We start from the raw sequence: 27,775 nt of genomic DNA on the forward strand, positions 1-27,775 counted from the left end.
TTTAACTATACGCCGGAAAAAGCCGAACGCAAACAACGTAAAAAAATGCGCCGGCCGGACGAACGTTTGTGGATCGCCGTAACTAGCTAATTTGCATACTCAACGCGGAATTTGACGGAAACGCCACCTAGCGGCCGCCGAAATATTGCACCTAAGATCCGACGGCGTACTACGACGTACGCCTGACGGATCCATCCGAGATGCCGTCGTATCTTGTTTTGTAGATACACCGGCGTAATTGTTCTGTGGATCTGGCCCTAAGTGTTTATGGACTTGTTAGGTGAAAAAGCATCTTTTAAGATTCATATTAGTGTTTAAATAGCCCTTATATGATCAACCTAAGGTGATTAAAAATGGCTTCTGATTTATTGACATATGTGATTGCACAGCACTACAATCTCGAGTATATCTTTGGAACAATGATTCCCGTTTCTCACTGATCCCTTCTTGATCCTGTCTGTTTTCTAAAATAACAAACTATTGGGTTTCGTACTTGGAAGCTCTGCATGCCATTAGTAAATATTTGTATTAAGGGTATGTAAACTATTGCTGCCTTCAGGCCCTCCCATCCCAGCCAATATTCATATTAATAAAAAAAGCTTAAAATAAATGGGACAGCATCATTGCAGAAAACCTTCATTCAGTCTATGTGCTACTAAAAATTCACTTTTTTTTCCTCCATTGTTTTAGGGCTGGAAAAATATATTGCATTAATGTTTCATAAAATTAAAATCTAATGCTTTATTAAAAAATACTACTCATTTTAACTTCCAAGAGATCCTGATCATGATATTAGCTCCTGTTATATCCTTTTCTTGTCTCTGGTAAACAGCCGTCAAACCCCCCCAAGAAATACGGTAATAAGGAAACGCGCTTATAAGGAATGTTGGGTAGCCAAGGCAGCCAAGACAGTAATTAGCCCCTAAGAAGCATAAAAAACAGGTGTGGATTTAGAAAAACAAATGGGTATGCTTAAGATGTTCATATCGAGAAAAAGATGCTCCCTTTGGTATGCTTCGCGCTTCTTTTTACCTCAGCCATTTTGGCACCTCCACCTATAAAATAGGAGAAATGATGTTAAAAGAGAATTTGCCATCTTTTTAAACGTTTTATATTCATGCACACATAATCAGCTTAGTACAATATTAGTACTGGCATATTAATGTAAACAAAATATATATTTTTTTCTATTTTTAACTGTATATCCAATGTAAGGGGACTCAGATGTAAGGGGTAAAACTTGATTCATTCATTTAAATTTGAATTTATTCATTTATAAAATGCAAATATTTGTAAAATATATGATATGGCGCTTGTAATGGAAAGTTTGGAGACCCCTGCTTTAGAACACTAATTTACTAGAACTGGAGAGTGTAAAATCTGGCGCAGTTGTGCATGGTAGCCAATCAGCTTCTAACTTTAAATACAGACAGAAAACTATAATTCTCCCACTCTACAAGACTCTGGTCCAGCCGCACCTAGAGTATGCTGCCCAGTTCTGGGCCCCAGTCCTCAGGAAGGATGTAATGGAAATGGAGCGAGTACAAAGAAGGGCAACAAAGCTAATAAAGGGTCTAGAGCAGAGATATGCAATTAGTGGACCTCCAGCTGTTGCAGAACTACAAGTCCCATGAGGCATAGCAGGACTCTGACAGCCACAAGCATGAGACCCAGAGGCAGAGGCATTATGGGAATTGTAGATTTGCAACAGCTGGAGGTCCGCTAATTGCATATCCCTGGTCTAGAGGATATTCGTTATGATTAAAGGTTGCGAGCTCTGAACTTATTCTCTCTGGAGAAGAGACTCTTGAGAGGGGAAATGATTTCAATTTACAAATGCCGTACTGGTGACCCCACAATAGGGATAAAACTTTTTTGCAGAAGGGAGTTTTTTTTTTCCTAAATAGCTTCCTTTACCTTAGTGCAGTCCTCCTTCACGTACCTCATCCTTCGATTTTGCTTTTAAATGTCCTCATTTCTTCTGAGAAATCCTCACTTTCTGTTCTTCTGTCTGTAACTCCACACAGTAATGCGAGGCTTTCTCCCTGGTGTGGAGTGTCGTGCTCGCCCCCTCCCTTGGACTACAGGAGAGTCAGTACGCTCTCTACGTTTCAGATAGAGAAGGGAGCTGTGTGTTAGTGGGCGTCCTGACTCTCCTGTAGTCCAAGGGAGGGGGCGAGCACGACACTCCACACCAGGGAGAAAGCCTTGCATTACTATGTGGAGTTGCAGACAGAAGAACAGGAAATTAGAATTTCTCAGAAGAAATAAGGACATTTAAAAGCAAAATCGAAGGATGAGGTAAGTGAAGGAGGACTGCACTAAGGTAAAGGAAGCTATTTATGAAAAAAAAATTGTACCTTTACAACCCCTTTAACAAGAGACATGGCCACTCATTAAAATTAAAAGAAAAGAGGTTTAACCTTAACTACTTTACAACCGCCGAACGTCAAATTACGTCCTTGACTTTGTGCGGTAATATCTGAATGATGCCTGCAGCTACAGGCATCATTCAGATATCACCGTCTTCAGCTGGCGATTCTGTGCACAATAAGAATGATCAAAGCGGCAGTTCCACCACTTGATCGTTCTTATAGGCAGCAGGAGCGGACATCCCCCCTCCTGCCGCCATCCGGTGCTTCTCCGGGTTCTCCCGTGCCATCGGGGGCCCGGAGAGCGAATCGGCCGGGGCTGGCTGGAGAAGCATAGAGATGACTGGTGAACAGATGGTCACCAGTCCTCTATATGACCGTCGGAGGCCCGGGCGCGACGTTATGACGTCACGCCCGGTACCCGGAAGTAAACAAAGCCGCAATCGCGGCTGTCGGTGTGAGATCGGTGAATGTTTTTTCACCGATTTCATGCTTGTAAGCCTGGAGGAGATATGTGGGGTCTTATTGACCCCACATCTCTCCATAAAGAGGACCTGTCACACTGATTCCTATTATAAGGGTTGTTTACATTCCTTGTAATAGGAAAAAAAGTGATAAAAAAATAAAGTGTAAAAATAAAAAAATTAAGTAAAATAAAAATAACATGAAATATATATTTTTTTAAAACGCCCCTATCCCCGGTAGCTCGCGCGCAGAAGCGAACACGCATTCAAGTCCCGCCCACATATGTAAACGCCGTTCAAACCCCACATGTGAGGTATCATCGCGTGCGTTAGAGCGTGTGCAACAATTCTAGCCCTAGACCTCCTCTGTAACTCAAAAATAGTAACCTGTAAAAAAAATTTAAAGCGTCGCCTATGGAGAGTTTTTTAAGTACCGAAGTTTGGCGCCATTCCATGAGTGTGCGCAATTTTAAAGCGTGACATGTTAGGTATCTATTTACTCGGCGTAACATCATCTTTCACATTATACAAAAAAAGTGCGCTAACTTTACTGTTTTGTTATTTTAATTCATGAAACCGTTTTTTTTCCCCCAAAAAAAGGTGTTGGAAAAATGATTGCGCAAATACCGTGCGAGAAAAAAAAGTTGCAATGATTGCCATTATATTCCCTAGGGTGTCTGCTAAAAAAAAATATATATAATGTTTGGGGGTTCTGATTAATTTGTGATTTGTGATTTTTACATGACGGAGAGTGCCAAAATAGGCCCGGTTGTCAAGTGGTCAAAGTGGAGGTTCACCCAAAAAATACATTTTTAACATTACATTCAGCCAAGTTGTCCTAGTGCCAAAATAGGCCCGGTTGTCAAGTGGTCAAAGTGGAGGTTCGGCTCCATTCACACCTAGGCAGACAAATTTGCTGCGTTTTGTCGCCGCAAATCGCGGTACAAATAGCAGCGTCTTGTACCGCGATTTGCGGCGGAAAAAAACGCCGGTATTGTCCGCCTAGATGTGTCCCAGATTGACCCCCTTTATGGAGATGCTTCCCATCTCCTAGCCGAACGCCGAAAGCCGCCTGAAAAAAAGGTCCGGGACCTTTTTTCAGGCGGCAGGCGTCCGGCGTGGAGATGTGAACCATCTCCATAGAGGGACATGTGTTCTCATCCCTCTGGCGGCAGCGGCGTAGCACTACAGGCGTAAAAACGCCTAGATGTGAATGGGGGCTTACCCAAAAAATTAATTTTTAACATTACATTCAGCCGAGTTGTCCTAATGACAATCGGCTGTTTTTTTTCCCCGTACATACCTTATTTTCACCGCCGCTTCCGGGTATGTCTTCTGCGGGACTGGGCGTTCCTATCTGATTGACAGGCTTTCGACCATCGCATACTACGCGTCACAACTTGCCGAAATAAGCCGAACGTCGGTGCGCAGGCGCCGTATAGAGCCGCATCGACGTTCGACTTCTTTCGGCAACTCGTGACGCGTAGTATGCGACGGTCGAAGCCTGTCAATCAGATAGGAACGCCCAGTCCCGGAAAAGACATACCCGGAAGCAGCGGTGAAATAAGGTATGTACGGAAAAAAAAAAAACAGCCGATTGTCATTAGGACAACTTGGCTGAATGTAATGTTAAAAATTTATTTTTGGGTGAACCCCCGCTTTAAACTACGTAGCGGGTTCTTTACTGTAAGAGCGGCAAGGGATGTGGAATTCCCTTCCACAAGCGGTGATCTCAGCGGGGCGCATCGATGGTTTAAAAAAACTATTAGATGAGCACCTGAACGACCACAACATACAGGGATATACAATGTAATACTGACATATAATCACACACATAGATTGGACTTGTGCCTTTTTTCAACCTTCAACAGTAACTATGTAACTTTAGTTTGTTCAGTTAAGCTCTGATGAAAAAAAACTGTGAATTCAATGGAAAGCAAACCTTTCTAAATTAGCTTAAAAAAAATACATTCTACAGGTGTCTATTCTGTAATATATTTTATTGCAGTAGCTGTTTGGTAAGGATGCTAATTCTATTATCGGACATGCGGGTAAGGAGGCTCCTAACAGCTTCAAATTGCATGTGATCATCAGTAGTTACATTTGCTTTTCTGCATAACACACATCATTTTAAATCTAAATAAAAATTATTTTGTAGAACATAAATATATGCAAGCTTTTTGTTCAGTGGTATACTAGCAACACCAAAAGAACAAGTGCGAATACGCAAGTACTTTAACAGCTGCTAGAGAGGTCAAAGATTGCTTACATATCCATGGGTTCATACAATGCTGAGGTCAAGTAACCTGAGGAGTGGTTGTAGTCTGATGTATTGCATTACCTTCCCTCTATTGAGTTATGCATGAACAGAGACATTAATATATTATAACCTCCTCAATTCTTTATGTAATCCTTTTCTCCCATAATATATCATATCATGTAGCAATGTTCGTATTTCTTTGTACAAAAATGTTATCTTGCTCTTTTAATTTGAAATGGAATTCATAAGGATTTGGAATATAGTACAGCGATGGAAGGATTATCATAGCCTTTAATACATTTATCATGTTGAATGTTGCTCAAGAATTTAACATCGGAATGCTGGTTTTGACACAAAAAATGTACTGTATGTCCTTTAAAAAAAAAAATGTATATTTTATAAATGCTACTACTATAATTATAGAGGCAATTTTACCTGGAAAGCTTCCCCTAGTTACCTAACAGGTGTGAATGAAGCTCTTAAGCCTCGTACACACGATCAGTCCATCTGATGAGAACGGTCTGAAGGACCGTTGGCATAGGTTAACCGATGAAGCTGTCTGATGGTCCGTCGCGCCCACACACCATCTCTTAAATAACCGATCGTGTCAGAACGCGGTGACGTAAAACACAACGACGTGCTGAAAAAAGTGAAGTTCAATGCTTCCAAGCATGCGTCGACTTGATTCTGAGCATGCCTGAATTTTTAACCAATGGTTCGTGCCTACTAACGATCGGTTTTGACCTATCGGTTAGGAATCCATCGGTTAAATTTAAAGCAAGTTGGCTTTTTTTTAACCGATGGTGAAATAATCTATGGGGCCCACACACGATCGGTTTTGACCGATGAAAACGGTCCATCAGACCGTTGTCCTCTGGTTAATCTATTGTGTGTACGAGGCCTTAGATTCCCTATGTCCACACCTTAGAGTGGAACTTTAGTCAGAAAATTAAGTCCTGCTAGGTCACTTCAGGCTGGCACCTTTTGCAGGTATATCTATGTAAAACATAAAAAAATAAGTGCCTATACTGTTTAAAATAAAGTAATACACTGTTTCACCCTACTCTGCACATGCTCAGTTGCTCTCCATTTTTAGGCACTGCCAAGATTGTCTGCTGATTTGGTGCCAGCCTTAAAGCGGAGTTAAACACTCCTATCCTTTACAGCCAAGGAAGCTGCTTCTGTTTGATCTGCAACTGCCATGGTGCTGCACATTTGATCAGTTATGACACCAGCCATTTGATTGTTAAACAGTTTGGTTAAGGACATAAGCAGGAGGGGCAGTTAGCAATCCCAGCATTCCAGGAATGGAACTGTTTTTCCTGACACCAACATGGCAGCATACATATGATATAGCTCTGCCCCAATATCCACCCACAGGACCTGTCCAAATCTATAAAAGTCTGACTGAGAGCAACCTCCCTCATTCTCCTTTTTGTCCTCAAGATATACACCTGCATGACCGTGATGTTACGATAAGTCCCTACCTGCCGACTGTGTCGATGTCCATCTGGGTTCAGCCTTCCCCCTGTGCAGTCCCAGATCTTAGGTTGCTAAATGCACCAACAAGGTGGGGAGGTGGTCTTTTGGGGCTGAGGAATTCTCTAACTAGAGACATCAGAACCTCATGTGGTGCACCTGAATTGGTGTCTGTTTGCTGGAGTCCATGCTGCATGTGTCTCTCTGCACACCCGAACTGGTGTTTGCTGGAGTCCATGAGGCATGTGTTTCACTTTTATAGATTTGGACAGATTCTGTGGGTGGATATAGGGGTGGAGCTATATCATATGTATGCTGTCATGGATTGGCATCAGGAAAGGAAAATTATGGTAAGTATTTAATACAATTTTTCATTTTTTTAAATCAACAGGTTTGGTTCTGCTTTATGATTTACTGCTGTTCAGGGGCTTGGGGCTTTGGGCTTTAGCAAAGTGTCAGCCTCCAGCAAGAACAAACAGGGGCAATGCTAGAGGCAATTTATAGCACACACTAATTTTGGTAGCACAATCATTAATGTGAAATGTATGTCCATACTAAAGAACATTATTTTTTACCAAGTTGTTGTAGGTAAAGTTCCGCTTTAAAGTGCCTTTCTTATAACAAATGTTTTGTGCCTGCCTAGTTCCAAACGCTACATGACAATTACTGGAAGGATTATTTTTTTGGGGGTTTATGGATTATGTGCTTATGTAGCAGTGACATGGCTTAAAGGCTTTACAGAAAAAACTAACACTATACACCCCCCCCCCCCCCCCCCCCCTATTCCTGCTGCACTTACATCCAGGAATGCTGAGCTCTCAGTGCCCACGCAGCCAGTCCAGCAGTCCGGGGGCTGCTCTTGTCCCTCTTCTCTGTGCAGCGCTTCTGAGACGGACCAAGTGATTCACTGACAAATCAGAATTGCTCTGGTCCATCCCAGAAGCGCTGCACAGAAATAAGGGAGAAGAGTGGGGATTTCAAATACTAGAAATGTTGGACCAGCTCCATTCACCGTTTTCAGGTCGGATTTCAGCCCAAATTTTGGCCTGAATTCAGACCTGAAACAGACCAAAAGACACACAGAACTCCTGTGCAATTTGCACAAGAGTCGCTGCGGAGATGTGTGAACCGACTCCATAGAGAGCCGTCACGATCTCCAGCTATGCAAATTGGAAAACCACATCCAATTCGCACTAGTGTGAACCCAGCCTAAAGCTAAATTCCAATATGCAGCTATCCAACTTTTTATAATCCTGTACCCCATCTGCTGTGCAAATTTTGTACCATTATTGTAACATTTATCAAACGTTTTCTGCATTGAAATCAGAAAGAAAAATTGGGTGATACGACCACTCTTTTTTTCCTGCTATGTACTGGACAGTGGGAGGGTGTTGGTGGAGCCGACACATTACCGAAATGATACCGACTGCAACGGCAATTGACATTTTGCAGACATTTTTAATAAATCAGAAAAACACAAAAGCCTAAATGTGATCAAACAGATCTAGGTCCGCTGTCAATGCTTCCTCTGTCCAGATCCAGCACCTTCCAAGATCACCAGACAACACCTCAGTGTAGAGTAAAAACCAACAGCCTACACCAGTCTTGGAGTACATCAGGACTAACATTTTATTTGAGATCTCACACAAATAAATACACAAGGGTGACAATAAAGACTGAAACCTAAATTCAATGAGCTAATTAGCAAATCTTTTAGACAGCATAGGTGACTCATAGGCATGACCTTTCAGACCCTAGTCTGGCTGTCTCCTTCCCTCTACCTCACAGCAAGACACTTACACATCCCGTAATAGTTGAGGCAGACAGCCACGTTAGACAATAGAACCCCAAACCATCACAGCAAATATTACACAACAGCCAACACATAATATACACTCTCTCAGAGAACATTCCCGCCGCTGGGGAGAGACCTGGACTGGCCCTTCTCCCTGGAGTCCTTTCAGCTGCTGGAGAGAAGACAGGGTGACTGGGCTCACTCCATCATGCTGTTGAGGATCTGGGCCGACTGCACAGCATCCCTGGGGTAGACAGGGGGAGACTGAAGTCCCATGCACTTTTATAGGAAGTCCATTCTTTGTTAGTGGAGGGCAGAGGCCCGCAGCCCTCTGTCCCGTTGCCAGCAGTTCAGCTGGGAGTAGGAACTTCTTTACATCATCTGCTACAGCTAACTGTTGGGGAGAGAGGCCGACTGCCCCAGCTCCCTGGAACTCTACAGTTGTTTCTGTGCTGGGCAGAGGTTGGTAGCACTCTGCCCTGTTGCCAGCACTTCTGCTGGTTTTCTGTTAGTGGGGACCACATGCCCATCCACTGACACCAGATCAAGCTGCAGTTGTGAGGTGACAACTGCATTCTCTCCTTGGATAATGATCTGCAGCTCAGGACAGACTGCCACCTCCTCACCCTGGGCCTCCAGAATTTCTTCAGGTGTAGGGCAGAGGTCTTGGACCCTCTGTCCTGTTGCCAGCACTTCAGCTGGGTTGGTGTCATAATTCTGGGGCGCCGTCTGCTGCTGAAACTCCCTGTCTCTGTTATTGTCTCCCAGGTTCAAAAATACTTGTTGGGGAGGGGGAATGGCAGCTTCCCCTCCCTGCATCTCTGCAATTCAAAAAGAAACACCACCTCCTCACCTCAGGCCTCTAAAACTGCCATGTGTGTGGAGCAGGGGTCTGCAGTACTCTGTCCTGCTGCCAGCACTTCTGCTGGGGGTTTGCTAGGTGGCTCCTCCTCTACAGAAACATCTATTAAATCCCCAGTCCCTGGAATTGCTAAAAGTGTGGGACAGAGGTCTTGGACCCTCTGTTTGGTTGCCAGCGCTTTAGTTGGAGAAGTTTGTTGTAACTCCATAGATGCTGCTGGCAGAAAATACCATGTCCCTGTCAGTGTTGTGGGAGAAAGGCCAGCTACCTCTTCTCTCAAGAAGGCTGAAGCCACTGTAGGTGCTGGGCAGAGGTTAGCAGGGCTCTGCCCTGTTGTCAGCACAGCTCTGCCCTGTTGTCAGCACTTCAGCTTTGGAGACGGCAATCTCAGGAGTTTCCACTGCCGATTCTCTGGCATACTGCTGAACGCATTCTAGCAGTTTCCTGTATGCCCTTTCCAGATGCTGTTCCTTCCTTAACAAGCTCTGAGGCCCCTGCAAAACCGAGCATAGCCTCTCTGTGTTCTTGCAGGTCCTCAAGGGTAGGTTCCCCTTCATTGCCAAACACAAAACAATCTGTAAGGCTCTCCCACAGCAATCCAGGGCCACCAAAGTCATATCCCTCCGGAGAGCATTCTGTTGTCTCTTCTAAATATTCCTCCTCTGCGTGCCATTGCAGAGCCCGATACCGATAGTCCAGCTCTATTTCCTGCTGGACCAGCCTGTCCAACTCAGTCACCCATTGCTCCTGGAGCCACTCTCCCAGGAATTGCATCCGTAACTCCCTTTGTTCACTGGCCTGCTGCTCTGGGGTTGGAAAGCACTTGCCTTGTTGCATACCAGCCACTTGGAGGCATCTAATCCAGTGCCTTACCTGAATCTGCTGCCTGAACTCCAGGTATTCATCCGCAGACACAGACCTGGTGTGGTGTATGCTGATAGGACGATCTGCAGTAGCCCTGGGAACTCTGATGCCAGATCCATATTTCCGCTGGGGTGACTGAAGGCTGCTATCCGATCTTGGAACCTGGTGGAGGTCTTCACAGCCAGGAAGCACGATCCTGCTGCTGCCAACCAGTTGTGACAAACCCTCTGTCCTCAAACAGATCTAGGTCCGCCGTCAATGCTTCCTCTGTCCAGATTCAGCACCTTCCAAGATCACTAGACAACACCTCAGTGTAGAGTAAAAACCAACAGCCTACACCAGTCTTGGAGTACATCAGGACTAACATTTTATTTGAGATCTCACACAAATATATACATATATAAGGGTGACAATAAAGACTGAACTAGAAACCTAATTTCCATGAGCTAATTAGCAATCCTTTAGACAGCATAGGTGACTCATAGGCATGACCTTTCAGACCCTAGTCTGGCTGTCTCCTTCCCTCTACCTCACAGCAAGACACTTACACATCCCATAATAGTTGAGGCAGACAGCCACAATAGACAATAGAACCCCAAACCATCACAGCAAATATTACACACAACACACAATATACACACAATATATACAATGTATACAGCATTGAGTCTGACTAGCGCAGATCAGACTGGGGTTCTCATTCACCCTGTGCCCCTATTGGAGACACAGGGTGATTTACACATAAGAGGCGTTGGGGAAGCTAGACAAGGAGCCTACAGAACTCTCCAGGGCAAGTCCCACAAACCCCCGACCCAAAGTCACTCCTGTCACAGTGAACAAAACAAAACCAAAGTAAACCAGATTACATAGCATAAGACACTTACTGTATCTGAGCTACCCTTCTGTACTCCTTACTAGGGATGAGCTTCAAGTTTGAGTCAAACTCATGTTCGACTCGGACATTGCCTGTTCGCCTGTTCGGCGAACAACGAACAATTTGGGGTGTTCACGACAAATTCGAAAAGTCTATGGGAGAAATCTAAAGTGCTAATTTTAAAAGCTTTTATGCAAGTTATTGTCCTAAAAAGTGTTTGGGGACCTGGGTCCTGCCCCAGGGGACATGTATCAATGCAAGAAAAAGTTTTAAAAAAGGAAGTTTTTTCGGGAGCAGTGAATTTAATATTGCTTAAAGTGAAACAATAAAAGTGAAATATTCCTTTAAATTTCGTACCTGGGGGGGGGGGTGTGTGTAAAGTGAGCATGTAAAATAGAGCATGTTTCCCGTACTTAGAACTGTCACTGCACAAAGTGTCATTTTTGAAAGAAAAAAGACATTTAAAACTGACTTGCAGCTATAATGAATTGTCGGCTCCCGGCAATTCAGAGAGAATTCATTCATAAAAAAAAAAAAAAGTGTGGGGGTCCCCCCAAATTCAATTACCAGGCCCTTCAGGTCTGGTATGGATATTAATAGGAACCCCACCGTCAATTTAAAAAAAAATTACGTGGGGTTCCCCCCAAATATCCATTCCAGACCCTTCAGGTCTGGTGTGGATTTTAAGGGGAACGCCACCCCAATTTTTTTTTTAAAATGGTGTGGAGTTGCAAAAATCCACACCAGACCCCTTATCCGAGCACGTAACCTGGCCGGCCGCAGAAAAGAGGGGGGACAGAGTGCGGCCCCCTCTCTCCTGAACTGTACCAGGCCACATGCCCTCAACATGGGGAGGATGTCCCCATGTTGATGGGGACAAGGGCCTCATCCCCACAACCCTGGCCGGTGGTTGTGGGGGTCTGCGGGCGGGGGGCTTATCAGAATCTGGAAGACCCCTTTAATAAAGGGGACCCCCAGATCCTGGCCCCCCCTATGTGAATTGGTAATGGGGTACATTGTACCCCTACCATTTCATGAAGGAAGTGTAAATAGTTGTAAAAAACACACACACACCGTGGAAAAAAAATCCAGCGGTGGCAATCCACTCTCGGTCCGGCTCCCCACTCCAATGTTGCGACATTTCTTATATTGGTGAGGCAGGGCCACCTGTCACGTGACCCCGCCCCCTCTGACGCAAGGGGGAAGCCTGGGCTTCCCCAGTGACGTAGCAGAGGGTGCGTCAGAGGGGGACAGGGTCACGTGACGGGTGGCCCCGCCTCACCAATACAAGAAATGTCACAGCTTCAGCAGCGTCATTCGCCGGGCTGTCTCCGGTGGAGAGAGGTGGCCGGCGATGCTGCGCTCTGGATCCCGGACGATCTTCTCATCGCTGGACCGGAGAGGAGATCACCCGTCGCTGGATACAGACAACGTTGGAGCGGGGAGCCGGGATCGAGAGTGGATTACCACTGCTGTTTTTTTTTACTGAAGGACTTTTTTCCACGGTGTGTGTGTGTGTGTTTTTTACAACTATTTACACTTCCTTCGTGGAATGGTAGGGGTACAATGTACCCCATTACCAATTCACATAGGGCGGCGCCAGGTTCTGGGGGTCCCTTTGTTAAAGGGGTCTTCCAGATTCTGATAAGCCTCCCGCCCGCAGACCCCCACAACCACTGGCCAGGGTTGTGGGGATGAGGCCCTTGACATCCTCCCCATGTTGAGGGCATGTGGCCTGGTACAGTTCCCTTTTTTTCTCGTCGAGATCCACAACGAAAAACATACACACGGCCGTTTTTCTCTGCAAAAATGCTCTGCCAGCATTTTTCTTGATGGATTTTGCCGAGGAAAACGGTCGTGTGCACGAGGCCTTAGGCAAGTGTTGTTTTCCTGAATTTTTACATATATTTCAATTGCATGTCAAATGGAGGCCAGCAGATTCCAATTTATTTCATTGGTGTAGTGTGGATGACAGTTCTCTAGCTGGATATAGTCTAATGAATGTAAAACTGGGATGTGGTGTTGAATACCGAATCTTGCCTCTGATATGTTTTGCCATTTCTTTATCTGCATTTACCTGCTGGTTAAAGCAGGTCCAATGGAACCATTTCATGTTCAAAATAGCATTTCACAACTACGCTTATATATTGTACACAAGTCAAATGTGTAAACAATGATTATTTTTTTTACATAAAATGTTATTACACTTTTCCTATTGTAACGGGAGGGCCTGTGGAACCCAGAAGCTCTTACAAAGTATGAGCCAGGAAATAATGGACATTCAGAATATATCTTGGATTACTTTAACATGGGTCTGTAATTCATAATATATTCCAGGATATCTTGAACTATTACTGGTTGTTGATTCTGAACTCAACAGGTTAATTGAAAAAGTGACTCATTCATAATGTGGGGACACATACTGTTAGGTGTTAATGTCATCAACTCAAGCCATCTGTCTGTCTGGTGTGATGTAAATTAATCTAGGATGGCTTGTGCTAATTGATCCTGTATTGTGTGAAGGTCTATTGATGATACATGTGTATTGTGAGTTAGCAGATAGCCTGAAGGTCAGGTGTCTGAATTATCAGCTGTAGTTAATTAGCTCATGTAAATTATGTCAGAGCCGGAGTCAGAATGTCTGACTAAAAGATGTGTATTGAGGGGGCTTGTTAGGAACCATTGTATGATGTTGTGGGTGGAGTTGGGTCATTGTTCATTTGGACTGAAGTATCCTAACTGTATATAAGAGCCTGATTTTCTCAATAAAGGGTCTATTCGTGTGGAACCTCAAACTGAGCTGTGTTGTCTTGTTATTGGGGTTCGTCTGCCTGACTGTGGAGTGTCGGTAGCTGTCTTGGGTTTGGGAATGGAATATCTTAAACGGCTTTAACCCCTGTCCCATTTGGGGATCCGTTACACCTATTAACATTTGAACTTACCTAGAATAGATTTAAACAATGGAGCTAATTATGTGATTCAAACAGCGTTAAAAAAAAATTTGCTTGATCATACCAATAAGACTGATGAAAATTCAAAATCATCTGACTATTTATAATGACATTAAGTAACATAAAATATAATTACATATAGAAGGGATACACCCATCCATTTAATACTTGTTAATACATCTATAAAGAATGCACATAGTAGTAATATGTTTACTAACTACCATGTGTTCAACTGACAGCTTCAGTTTTTTAATGGTTAAATAAAATAATGATGTGGAGAACATCACAGAACACATATGTGTGCTGTGTCAGAAAAAGCTTTGGCAATATCAGTTTCTTTGAGGGTTCTATTAGAGCTGCACAACCTCCAGCCCATGGTTTTGTATATTTGATGTGTGGCCCAACACAATTTGTTTTCTTCCAATGTGACCTGGGTAGTACTTTCTTCAGAGGGAGAACTGATGCACAAAACTCAGTTATAATAAAAGTATTGTCATCTAGAGTACACACTGGCCATGCTGGGGTTGTGCAAACATTAATTCTGCCTATTCTTTGCAAAAACCTGCAGGTTATCTCTAAAATTATGTTTATGTATTATGCCTCTTACCTTTTTTAGCTGTTTGACATTACTTGTCCTAATTGATTCCAAAAGCTTGTCTCTTGTGTTCTTCTCTGCGGGTCCTGCCTTTTCTTCTATCTTTCTTCGAGATGCAGGGGACAAAGAGTTCCTAATGTTTTCCAGAGGGGGTGCCAAGGGTGCCATTGGTGGAGGTGGAGGAGGTGGGGCAGGTACCCCACCCTTTTTGGGGGCATCCTTTTTGCCCTTGCTTGGAACTGATTTTGCTGGTTTTGGGGGCTCTTTTGGGGGAGGAACTACCTTGGGAACTTCTAAACAATTCTTCTTGCCCTCAGCCTCCTTTAATGCTTTCTGTTCTGCCATTCTACGTTGCCTTTGCTTGTCCATGTTGCGACTCAGCAAATTAGTGACAGTCATGCGGGGACCAGCTAGCTCAAAATGGTACCCAAGTTTTAAAATAGTAGTGTTCTCCTTTAGAATCTTTGCTATCTCCATCTCAGTTTTCCCTCCACATATGTGACGCTGATTATGAAAGCGTAGTTCTGTAAGTGTATCATTGTGCTGCAAAGCTCGGAAAATAGCCTGTATACCTTTGCCTGTAATGTGGTTGGAGTCCAGATTGATGCTAAGAATGGTCTTGTTAGATTTGAGCAAAACAGCAATGGCCAAAGCAATGTGGTCATCAGCACGTGTGTTCGCTAATGAAAATATCTTAACTATGGTATTGAACTCTAGAGCCTCTGTAAAACTCATTAAGGTGTCTATGGTTATACACTCTGAATTGTTCAGGTTGAGCTCTATCAATTCTGGTTCATTGTTTTTCACTTTCTCTAGAAGTTCATCAAAGATTTTTGAAGCCTCATCATCCTTATTCTCTTCTGTTGTGTTCTTAGCTCCATTTTCAGTCTTCTGTTGGGTTGAATTCTTTGCATTCTTCTTTTCCTGTTCAGCTGGTGGCTTCTCCTCTGAAATATTTTTATTAGCTTGGACGCTTTCTGCTTTATCTTGTTTCTCCTGAGTTTTGTCTGGAGTTACTTTTTTATCCAGTTTATTTTCAGACTGAAGCTTTGCCATTTCCTTCTTTTCTGACTTTTCAACAACCTTCTCTGTTTTCTCTTCAGTGCTTTCCTTTACTACTTTTTCCTTCGATGTCTGCTTTGCACTCTTTTCTTCTTCCTGTTTTTTAGAGGGTGTCTTTTCCAGCTTCTCCTTATCCACTGCACTAATATTCTTTTCTTGTCTAAATCTCTCCCTCATTTTGCTAACTCGATCATCCCTTGCTTTGTCTGTGTCTTTTTTTGCCATAGCTTTGCTGTCTTCTGGTGTTTTGCTTAGGCCTGCGGTACCAGGCTCTTTTCCCCTTTCTTCCTTCTTTTTCTCTTCTTGTGTCTTCTGTGGAGATTTTTCACTCTAAAAAAGTGGCATTTAAAATATTTTTAATGTACAGAACATAATAAGTAGAAACTCTGTCTTTGTATTGTAACATGCGTGTATCTCATGTCTGTTTCTATGTTATTTCTTTACAGAGATTTTCTATTTGTACAATTCATCACCAAATAAGAGACTGTGACAGAGGGGAAAAAAGAGAGGTTTTTCAAAGGTTCTTTACAATGAAGTATAGATAACTAGTGGAAAGCAATGTATGATGTCAGATACCAATAAAAAAATTATATTTCTTGTCTACGAATTACAGATTTGAGGACACTAAATATATTGTACAGTAAAAAAATAAAAAATACAACAACATGGCTAACACACAGATATACAGCATTAGCCGGATTCAGAAAGCACTTACGCCAATGTATCTTCTGATACGCCGCATAAGTGCACTGATGCGCCGTCGTATCTATGCGCCTGATTCTTGAAATAAGATACGCCTGAATTTTGGCTCCATCCGTCCGACGTAAGTCTCCTACGCCTTCGTATCTTGGGCGTATATTTACGCTGGCCGCAAGGGGCGCTTCCATTGATTTACGCGTCGAATATGCAAATGACCGAGATACGCCGATTCACAAAGGTACTTGCGCCCGTCGCAGTAGTATACGCCGTTTACGTAAGGCGTACGTCCGGCGTAAAGTTATTCCACCTATAGGAGGCGCATCCCATGCAAAGGTATGGACGACGGAACAGCCGTCGGATTTTACGTCGTTTACGTAAGTCGTACGTGAATGGGGCTGGGCATAGTTTACGTTCGGCCCTTCATTTACATGGGGTCACGGTTAATTTAAATGTATCACGCCCACTACCTTCCTACTTTGAATTAGGCGGGCTTACGCTGGCTAATTTATGTTACGCTGGCGCAACGTAGGGAGCGAGTGCTTTGTGAATACTGCACTTGCCTCTCAGAGTTACGTCGGCGTTGCGCATATGAGATGCGCTACGCCAGCACAAAGATGCGCCGATCTACGTGAATCCAGCTACGTGTCTTTAAAGCGGATGTCCGCTGAAAAAAAAATATATTAAAAGCCAGCAGCTACAAATACTGCAGCTGCTGACTTTTAATATTATCACACTTACCTGTCCTGGAGTCCAGCGCCGTCCGCAGCTTCACTGCCCGGTTCCCTACGGCGCATGCGCGAGTCGCGCTACGCCTGCCAATTGGCTCCCGCTGTGTTCTGGGAGCAGAGTGTTCTCAGAACACAACAGGGTGGGACTGGAGGTGACGTCATGCCTGCAGTTTACCCGAGACTGTGTGGCCGGAAGTGGGTGCAAATACCTGTCTTTAGACAGGTATCTGCACCCCCCTGAAAGGTGTCAAATGTGACACCGGAGGGGGGGAGGGTTCCGATCAGCGGGAGTTTCACTTTAGGGTGGAGCTACGCTTTAAATCAATTTGTTTAAAATGTAATGATCTGAGCGGCCACCTATAAAAAACAAAACTCTAAGTGCCGGTTCACACTGGGGCAACAAGACTTCCAGCGCGACTTTACAACTTGCAACTTGGAGACCACTTGAGCGCAACTTCAGCGCTACTTGGAGCAACTTACAACGTGCCTTTAAGTCGCCTCCAGGACAGGCGACTTTGTCAGTGGCCAATCACATAATAATCTGCTCTGTTGGAGGGAGGGGTTTTTCCTTAGAAAACTATTTTCACTTCCTGGAAAGTTGCTTCAGTTAAGACAGGGGATCCGACTTGGTGGCGACTTCCATTGAAATCAATGGGTACAAGTCGCCTAGAAGTCACCATGAAGTAGTACAGAAACCTTTTCTGAAGTCGGGGCGACTTCAGTAGTGTACATTAAGACGGCTCTCATTGACTAACATGTAATTTCTCATGTTGCGCGACTTGGGGGCGACACAATCTAGTCAATATTCCAATCGCACACGTTCCTAGAAAAACAGTTCATAGGAAAGGAGTGGGTGCTGAAGCGATCACCAGCAAGTGATAAAGTGAATCAGTGCATCAACATTACATATGATGTAATACGTATGTAATGTTGATGCACTGATTCACTTTATCACTCGCCTGACGAAGAGGCCCTGCGTGGCCTCGAAACTTTGCACTTTCTATGATGCTTCTTTTGCAATACATTTTTGGACGTAATCTACAATCCATGGTGTGCTGGCGAATATGTTCATGTGGTTGGGGCGCCCCAACCACAAGTCACGCGGTATGCAGACTGACACCCTGCAACAACGATCGCCGCGATGCGCGCCCCCGGGGGCGCGCAGCCGCTCAATATCCTGAGGACGTCATATGACGTCCACTTAGGATATTGAAACCACTTTGCCGACGTCAATCTGTCATAGGCGGGCGTCAAGTGGTTAAAAGACATTCACGCGGTATGCAGTCGTGACATCCCCAACACATGCGCTCTGAAGGGACAGCATACCCGTGCTGTACCAAAAAAGTCAGAAGGATCGTGAGGCCCCGCTTTCACAGAGCTTGGGACCAGGGCTCCCGCACACATGCGTGGGAGTGATGTCATTGCGGCCCTGGGCAATCATACATCCGTAGCCCACAAACCTAGAAGGAAGACCGGGTGAAGATGTAAGTTTGTCATAATGTGCTAGTATGTGGTGCATACTAGCATATTATGGCATAACGCTGCAGAGAGCCCAATTTTCTAAAAGGTATGTTTTTGTGCACAGAGACCAATCAGAATTTTTTGTTTTTTTCCAGAAAAAGGACGGTCACTATTAGCAGATACTTCAGTTGTTGTTTTTTTTGTTTTTTTTGCTTTAGTTTTGATGAATCATCACCAACACTACTAACTTTTTAATTGAAAGAATCAACATGATCCAGTCCTATCACTCGTACATGTGAACACCAACGTTTCATCTAAACATTGTTGGTGGAAGTGGATGTAATATAATCAGATTAACCCTGTCCAGTTCTAATCATACAGTGGCATATTTATCATCAGGATAAGACAAGGTACAAAGTAGTTGAATTAGTAAAAGAAAATAGGCTGTTCACTTTGTAAGGGAATTTTGCCTTAGCTTAGTGAATGCAGTGAAAATTTACTTCGCAAAACATATCCAATCGCATGCAAGTATTTTTTCTTACGCATGATTGAATGATGTAGGCTGTATTGTCTAAGTGCTAACATTTGCGCGAAATGCATCTACCTCTTTGTCCCCTGCTCCATCTGTCAACCACTTGTCATATAAAGCTTCAATAAAAGGATTTATTTCTTCATATTACACAGCATGCGATCTGGGCTAGCACCTTACTAGTGTGTGTGGGGATTAACCAGAGACTCGCTCACCTGGAGCAGCTTTTCTTGTTTCAAAATGTATACTTTATGCATGCATGTAAGCAGGTAAGAGCAAATGGATTCCAGTTAAGAAATACAGTGGAACCTCGGATTGCGAGAAACGCGGTTAACGAGCGTTTCGCAATACGAGCACTGTATTGTTTTAAATCCTAACTCGGTTTGCGAGTGTTGTCTGGCAAAATTAGCAGGATTCAAGCCAAAGCGGTGTGCAGTATCACGCTTGGCCTGAGGTGGAGGGGGCATGGGAGCCGATCAGCTGAGTGGAGCCAAACGGCACTGGTCGGAGTCGATCGGTGCCGTTCGGAGATGATCGGAAAGACTCGGAAATACGCCGTTCCCGAGGCTTTCCGATGTTTGCCGAGGTCAGCCGAGCTGTCCTCAGGCCTCTTTCGTGTGTTCCCAAGGCTCTGCGGCGCCCCCCACCTCTAGCCGCACGCGGTATTGCATGCCATTGAAGTCAATGCGGAACAAATTATTTTCGTTTCCATTGACTTCAATGGGGAAACTTGCTTTGATATGCGAGTACTTTGGATTACAAGCATTCTCCTGGAATGGATTATGCTCATAATCTGAGGTTCCACTGTACTACACTACATGAATCATTTGCCCTTACTCAAGATGCCAGAAATACAGGGGGAGGACGGGCGGGGTCAATGTGATTTATCAGTAATATAAAGCATGGAGACATGGATGGATGGATGAGTTTGCTTTAAATATTAAAAATTAATTAAATACTGTTTTTGGATTGTGGCGCTCAGATGAAGTAAAGATCCACTTGAAGTGTAATTTGCAATTAAGTGACATGGTCATGCCCTGGACTTACAAAAGTGTAATATGTAGTTAGGTGACGTGGGTATGGAACAGAGTTACTAAAGTGTAATGTGTAGTTAAGTGACATGATCATGGACTGGATTTACTAAAGTGTAAAACAAACCCGAGTTCACATCAAGCTTCCAAATATGTGAAAAAATCTTTTTTTTTTTTTAAATATAAATTCCCCTAAAACTGTTTGAAGTAAATAGCTTGTTTTTAAGTGGTTCTAAAGTCATAAGGTTATTTACCTTTCAGTGCCCGTTTCTCTCTCCCCCGCCAAATACTTATATGGTGGAAAAAATTGCGCATACCGTACATAAAAAATGTATTAATTTAACTAGAGCTGCGACTCAAAAAATGTTATACAACATCAAAACATATAAAGAAAGGGATAAAGTTGCGCTATATATATAAAAATCTTATGCCCATAAACATGTGAGTGAATGATAAACACAATGATATTTGCAATATTCAAATAACATACAGTGAAAATCAATAACATGTGCATAAATGTGAAAAGGAAAATTGAATAAATACAAAAACAAAAATAGAGTCCAAAATGAGACCAAAGTAAGGAAGGTCTGCCCAGTGTGCAAGTGATCCACAGAACACTGCAGTAGATGACGACAAAAGAACCTCCACCACAGAACGCCGCCTCCCAACGTTTCGTCTCTATTGGGTCATCCCGTGACCAAGTCCCAATAGAGACGAAATGTTGGGAGGCAGCGTTCTGACGTCACCGCATCACGTGTCAAGACCCGGAAGAGACGGGTACACGCTTCTGACAGCCGGCCGGCTAATCTGTTTTTATGCTTGAATACCACTTGAATGATGTAAGTTCGCATTCCTTTTACCTATTAAAACACCCAAGAGATTTTACACTATGCAAGTCTCCCTTGGTTCTTTTGCATATCTCTGAGTGCCGATATTTATTGATGATTACGATCCTGGTGAAGACCCGTTTGCTTTATCTACCCTGACGGATGTTCCCATTACATTCTAACTGTGAATGATGGCTGGTTTCCTATATCTCTGCTGTGTTTGATCTCTTTGAGATCTCAGGCTCTGGTAAGGGTCAGTGTTTGATGGTGGTGGAGGTTCTTTTGTCGTCATCTACTGCACTGTTCTGTGGATCACTTGCACACTGGGTAGACCTTCCTTACTTTGGTCTCATTTTGGACTCTATTTTTGTATTTATTCAATTTTCCTTTTCACATTTATGCACATGTTATTGATTTTCACTGTATGTTATTTGAATATTGCATATATCATTGTGTTTATCATTCACTCACATGTTTATGGGCATAAGATTTTTATATATATAGCGCAACTTTTTTCCCGCCAAATACTTACCTGACTCCTGTATTAATCCAGTGCTGTGCCCATCTAAAAGTCTTCTCTCCCTGCTCTCACAGGCTTGGCTGAAAACAGCAGGAGTCATTGGCTCCTGCCGCTCTCAGTCAAATCCAGTGAGGATAGAGCCGGAGGTGGGACCAAGCCACACTGTGTGATTGAGCCCACGTGTGTCACATCATAGGAAGTGACTTCCCATGGAGGCACACACAGAAGAGGAGGAGCCTGGAGCATTAATAAGGGGAACCCAGAAAAGGAGGTTCGGGGCTGCTCTGTGTAATACCATTGCACAGAGCAGGGAAGTATAAAAAAAAAATTACTTTACAATTACTTTAAACGTTTGTATATGTGACCAAGAATAAATTAAATGTATTGTGCTTCACCTTTCTCAAAGTGGAGGTCCACCGTAAAAAAAAAATTACACCAAAATCCTACAAAAAAAAAAAAAAATTAAAATGTTTTACTTACCAGAAATTGTGGTTGCTATGCGGATCTTCCTAATCTGCCTCTTCCTAGTCCGCGGCTGGTCTTCATCCTCGCGTTGTCTCTTGGGGAATGGGGCGCGCTGCCTTCTGGGAACTGAGCAGCCGCCCATTCACAAAGTGCCGCGAGACTCACACATGCGCAGTAGGAAACAGGCAGTGAAGCCGCAAGGCTCCGCTGCCTGTTTCCATTAGTGAGGGGGGGCCGACATCGCGGGCGCCTAGGACAGGTAAGTGCCATTGTTAAAAGTCAGCAGATTCAGTGTTTGTAGCTGCTGACTTAAAAAAAAAAATCGCGAGTGGAACCCCCGCTTTAAAGCAAATCTATGGTCCCCACACACACTTTATTTTTTAACATCAGCATTGTAATAACAATATAAACAATAGCCATATTTGACAGCCCATTATAAGCATTCTAGAAAAATCTATTTTTATGTTGTGAAAGCTGCTTGTCTGCTAGTCGTCTCTTTCCACAACTTCCTGGATTCCCTGTATGCTTTTCAGCTTCTCCTCTGCTGTTTACTTTCCATTTCTAAGGACTATATATCCCATGGTACATTGCTGCCTGCAAGCAATGATTCCTGTACTGACTCCGTCTCATGAAACTCCTCATCTCAGCACATCTGTAGATCAGAAGGCAGGCTCTGTGAAATGTGTGACACAGCAGTTCCTACTCACGGGGTATAGTGAATACATGTCACAGAGTTTAAAGTGTTACTAAACCCACAACAGTAAAATCAGTCTGTATATGCACTAAAGCATGCTTGTTATACCCACTGTGTAATCTAAAGGGTTAATCCTCTGCATTGTGTAAAAAGGCTGTTTGATCCTGTCTTATCTGATCCACTTTCTCTTGCATTGTTCCCAATCCTTCTTCTGATAGAACAGAGCCTTGGAGGCACTCTGCACATGCTCAGTTTGGTTTGTATTTCTAGAGAGTTTGGGTCAGATCCACAAAAATGGGCGTATATTTAGGCGGGCGTAGCGCATCTCATATGCGCTACGCCGCCGTAAATCAGAGTGGCTCCTAGGGTATCCTCAAAGAACTTGCTCCCATATGCGGGCCGGCGTAACGTAAATCTGCCGGCGTAAGCCCGCGTAATTCAAAGTAGGCTTGGAGTAGGCGTGTTGTATGGTAATCTGGTATGACCCCACGTAATTGACGCTTTTTACGAATGGCGCATGCGCCGTCCGTGGACGTATCCCAGTGCGCATGCGCGAAATCACGTTGCAAATAGTCAATGCTTTCAACGTGAACGTAACTTACGCAAAGCCCTATTCGCGAACGATTTACGCAAATGACGGAAAATTCTACGCTGTCCCGACGTCCATTCCATAATTAATAATTTCCATGTTCTGTGTACTGCGGGAGACCAAATATAGTGAATGCAGGGTCTTGGGTTAGTAACAAGGACGAAAATATGTGGGGATCTTCACAAAGTAAGTTTACAAACTTCAGGATTGTTTCGATTAATAGAAGACTGTAAATAATTGAAATACAATGGGGAAATTAATATATGAGTAAGTAAGGATTATAACCCTAAGCAGTTTTATTTTTGTCATCAGTGTCTTTTTAGGGGAGATTTTACTTTCACTTCCTGTCCCACAGCTAAAACAAGAGGTAAGAGGAAATTCCTCCAAAGTGCAAAAATCCCTTGTCACCATGGGGGTAGATTCAGAAAGCAATTGCGTCTGCGTAACAATAGTTACGCAGCGCAATTGCTTAGTTGCGCCGGCGTATCGAGTGCTACTGATTCAGAGAGCTCGATACGCCGACTGCAGCCTAGGATATGACTGGCATAAGGCTCTTATGCCATCGTATCGTAGGTTGCATTCTTACGCTGGCCGCTAGGTGGCGTTCCCGTAGTGGTCAGCGTATAGTATGCAAATTGCATACTAACGCCGATTCACAACCCTACGCGAGCCCTGCGTACGCAGTTTACGTCGTTTCCGTTCGTCGGGTTTCAGTAAGGCTGCTCCTGCTATTAGCAGGGGCAGCCAATGCTACGTATACCCGTCGTTCCCGCGTCGCAAATTTAAAGTTTAACGTCGTTTGCGTAAGTGAATCGTGAATGGCGCTGGACGCCATTTACGTTCACCTTGAAGCAAATGACGTCCTTGCGACGTCATTTACCGCAATGCACGTCGGGAAAGTTTCCCGACGGAGCATGCGCACTACGCTCGGCGCGGGAACGCGCCTAATTTAAATGATCCACGCCCCCGACCCGGATCATTTGAATTAGGCGGGCTTGCGCCAGGGGGATTTACGCTACGCCGCCGCAACTTTACAGGCAAGTGCTTTGTGAATCAAGCACTTGCCCGTAAAACTTGCGGCGGTGTAACGTAAATGAGATACGTCACGCCGCCGCAGTTCTACGTGAATCTGCCCCACTGTCTCCATTCCCCAATTAAATGATCCTCTTTACTTGTTCTGGTGATAACCCAAAACTTGGGATTTTCTTTCACGTTTACTCTTGGTGATAACTGTAAACAGGACAAATATAGACGGTAAATCTCACTAAAGGGGACCAACCAAGCAATGAAAACCTGAACACTTTGTCCAAAACTACAAAAAAAAGAGAAAAAAGTTTGCCTTTAGTTATAATTGAACCCCTTTCTGTCATCCGTATGCATTTGCGGCCTCACAAAAGTGGGTCTTTATCTGTTGGGCTGAATATATGCACCTCTGTGTTTGTGCTGAGAGCAATTTGCACAGCGCACTCCCCGCACAGAGGCCGGCCTCTCATCAAGAGTTCCGAGTCTAGTACTACCAATTGGGAAACACAGTCCTAAATCACATTAATGCTGTGATAGCCTCTGATTGGCTGTCACAGTGATCAGTCACAGTACAGTCTGCCCTGTGTGTTTTCTGCTTTTGAATGGAGACAGATACATTGTATCTTTTTCTCCTGTCTAGAGGAGAAAAATGTTACAAAAGAACAGTGTGTGTAAAGTAAATAAATAACAAAATCAATAAACAAATAACTAGATCAGGGTTTGATCTAGGTCAGTGTCAGGATATGAGGATAAGGCCCTTTTCATATGGAGCGGAATCCATCAAGCAGAGCCTCCTGCTCAACTGGGATCTCTCCGCTGATCCCCGCTAAGCAGGCAGGTGACAGGTCGGAGCGGAAACGGACACAGCCTGCTGTTCTCTATGAGGCGGTCAGCTGGAAACGCACTGCCTGTCCGTTTCCATCCGACTGTCATCTGATCTGCTGGACGGCTGTTTTAAGCAGACCAGACCGAATCAGATGTAGGCGAGTGTCAGCGGACACATGCCCGCTGACATCTGTCGCTCCATAGAGAACAATGTGTGGTCCGATTGGGTCCACCTGAAATATGGACAGGCGGACATTATACATCATGTCGCTTTAGTGGTGCTTCAAAGTGACTTTAAAGTCTCCATAGAAGTCTATGACAAGGCTTGCTTGAAGCACCTGCAGATTTTGAGAGGCTTTACTTCAGCTTTGCTCTGTTTTGAAGGCATTGCAGGTATGAGATATTAACACACACAGGGCATCTGCCAAGCTTCATTAAAGCACCACTAAAGCATGATTGAAGCACCACCGAAGCATCGCAGAAGCATCAAAAATGGCGGACTCAATGTCTTCCACTCACCTGCAATCGCAAAAAAGAGAGCCAGAGCGGAGATCTGTCAATGTAAACAAACAGATCCCCATTCTGACAGGGGAGGAGAGAGATCAGCTGTTCCTAGTGATCAGGAACAGCATCTCTCTCTTCTCCCAGGCAGCCCTTCCCCTATGCAGTTAGAAACACCTCCCAGGGAACACAGTTAACCCCTTGATCATCCCCTAGTGTTAACTCCTTTCCTGCCAGTGCCATGTATACAGTGATCAGTGCATTTTTATAGCATTGATCATGGTATTGGTGTCACTGGTCCCCAAAAAGTGTCACTTGGGGTCGATTTGTTGACCGCAATGTCACAGTCCTGCTAAAAAAAATCACAGATCGCCACCAATACCAGTAAAAACAATCAAAAAAAGTCCCTAAATCTTTCTGTTTTTATTATTATTATTATTTTTTACTAGTAATGGCAGTGATCTGCTATTTTTTGCAGTATTGCTACGGACAGGTAGGACATTTTTTACACAGTTTTGGGGCCATTGACATTTACAGAGCGATCAGTGCTATAACTATCCACTGTTTACTATGTAAATGTCACTGCCAGGGAAGGGGTTAACCACTAGGGGGCGAGGGAGGCGTTAAGTGTGTCCTAGGGAGTGATTCTAACTGTGGGGGGCTGATCAAGGGGTTAACTGTGTTTCCTATTGTGTGTTCTAGCTGTGGGGGGATGGGACGATCTAGAGCCGCCCAGGAGAGCCATTCTGCTGCGGTATGTCTGCGTGAGCGGGTCGGGAACTGGTTAAAAAAGGCCAGCGATCAATTAGTGGGGGTTTCACAAAAGAGCAGCAATATACTAAGTATTTTTCCCACAGCATCCAATTCTCACTATCTGCCTTGTCTCCTCATTGTACTGATTTATTAGGCAAGATAATAGACTCGTATTAAATATACGTCAGGCTAAGGAAAGGGTTAGAATCCCTGCCAGGTTTTTTTTTTTTTTTTTTTGCTGTTCTGGCTTTACATAAGCGATAGAGGGAATTGTTCCGGCTGAAACAAACACATACCAGTTCTATAAATAATGTCAGTCTAGTTATGTTTGCAGTAAATAGTAAGTTGTAATTATGTGTCCACATTACTGACAACTCAAAGTTATCGGCTCAATAAAACAAATTTATTTGGCCCAAAATAAAAAATAACTTTAAAGTAGCACAGTGCTGAATAGCCAAACATGGAATGTTCATGGAAGGGGGGGGGGGGGTAAAACCTTCCAGAGGGCAAGTTAGGTAGGTGAGCCTTACCTTGGTTGCCTGTGCCTGTTTCTCCCTCTCCGCCTCCCTCTGATTGGATGCTTTCTCGGTCTGGTCCCTGCGGAGCCCCGCAGACACGCCGGCATCCGGGTCCCCAGCATCCAGCTCCTTGTGCAGCTGCTCCATCTCCTCCGCGGACAGGGTGGACAACAGGTTGTCTATGTCCGGGTCCTCGCTCACCTGGCGCCGGTACTTGGCCACCCTGGACATGATGCCTGACTCTGTGTACAAAGCAGAGAGGAGCTCGGATCCGGAGTATACAGGAGCAAAGCCCTTATACAAGGAAGACGTTCAATGATGGAGAAGAAGATCAGGATTGGAGCATAGCCGCGATGTGATCTTCTATGGCAATGGTCCTCCTCCTATGATCTACTATGGCAATGGTCCTCCTCCTATGATCTACTATGGCAATGGTCCTCCTAAACCCTATGATCTACTGAGCTCCTAACCCCTATGATCTACTGGTCCTCCTAACCCCTATGATCTACTGGTCCTCCTAACCCCTATGATCTACTGGTCCTCCTAACCCCTATGATCTACTGGTCCTCCTAACCCCTATGATCTACTGGTCCTCCTAACTCCTATGATCTACTGGTCCTCCTAACCCCTATGATCTACTGGTCCTCCTAACCCCTATGATCTTCTATGGCAATGATCCGACTCCTTCTAACTCCTGTGATCTACTATGGCAATGGTCCTCCAACCCCTATGATCTACTGGTCCTCCTAACCCCTATGATCTACTGGTCCCCTAACCCCTATGATCTACTGGTCCTCCTATGATCTTCTATGGCAATGGTCCTCCTAAATCCTATGATCTTCTATGGCAATGATCCGACTCCTTCTAACTCCTGTGATCTACTATGGCAAAGGTCCTCCTAACTCCTAGACTGCGATCTGCTGGTGGATTTTGGGGAGCCCCAGCAGGTGTGTACCCCAGCAGCAACAAGGAGAAGATGGTGTTGTCATGGATTGTCTTCTCCGCTGACTCTGTCCTCGGCACTCCCCCTCCAC

General features: G+C 44.2%; 1 protein-coding gene across 1 annotated transcript; it reads right to left on the reverse strand.

Annotated features, from left to right (window-relative positions):
* Positions 1-199: 199 nt before the first annotated feature.
* On the reverse strand, positions 200-27,775 carry LMOD1 (leiomodin 1). Its single transcript, XM_040337842.1, has 3 exons — positions 26,754-27,775; positions 14,529-15,908; positions 200-1,055 (listed from the first exon to the last, which is right to left on the reverse strand). The coding sequence occupies exons 1-3, from the start codon at positions 26,970-26,972 to the stop codon at positions 1,029-1,031; spliced, it is 1,626 nt and encodes a 541-aa protein (XP_040193776.1). The 5' UTR covers positions 26,973-27,775; the 3' UTR covers positions 200-1,028.

The sequence above is a fragment of the Rana temporaria genome, chromosome 2 (assembly GCF_905171775.1).
Source record: "Rana temporaria chromosome 2, aRanTem1.1, whole genome shotgun sequence".
NCBI lineage: Eukaryota > Metazoa > Chordata > Amphibia > Anura > Ranidae > Rana > Rana temporaria.

Bases quoted from the DNA above. Each gene is read 5' to 3' on its own strand.
- LMOD1 (XM_040337842.1), bottom strand. From the start codon at position 26,972: ATGTCCAGGGTGGCCAAGTACCGGCGCCAGGTGAGCGAGGACCCGGAC. The intron at 15,909-26,753 runs GTAAGGCTCACC...CCACTTTTTTAG, and splicing joins AACAGGCACAGGCAACCAAG to AGTGAAAAATCTCCACAGAA. The intron at 1,056-14,528 runs GTAAGAGGCATA...CCTATTTTATAG, and splicing joins ATGTCAAACAGCTAAAAAAG to GTGGAGGTGCCAAAATGGCT.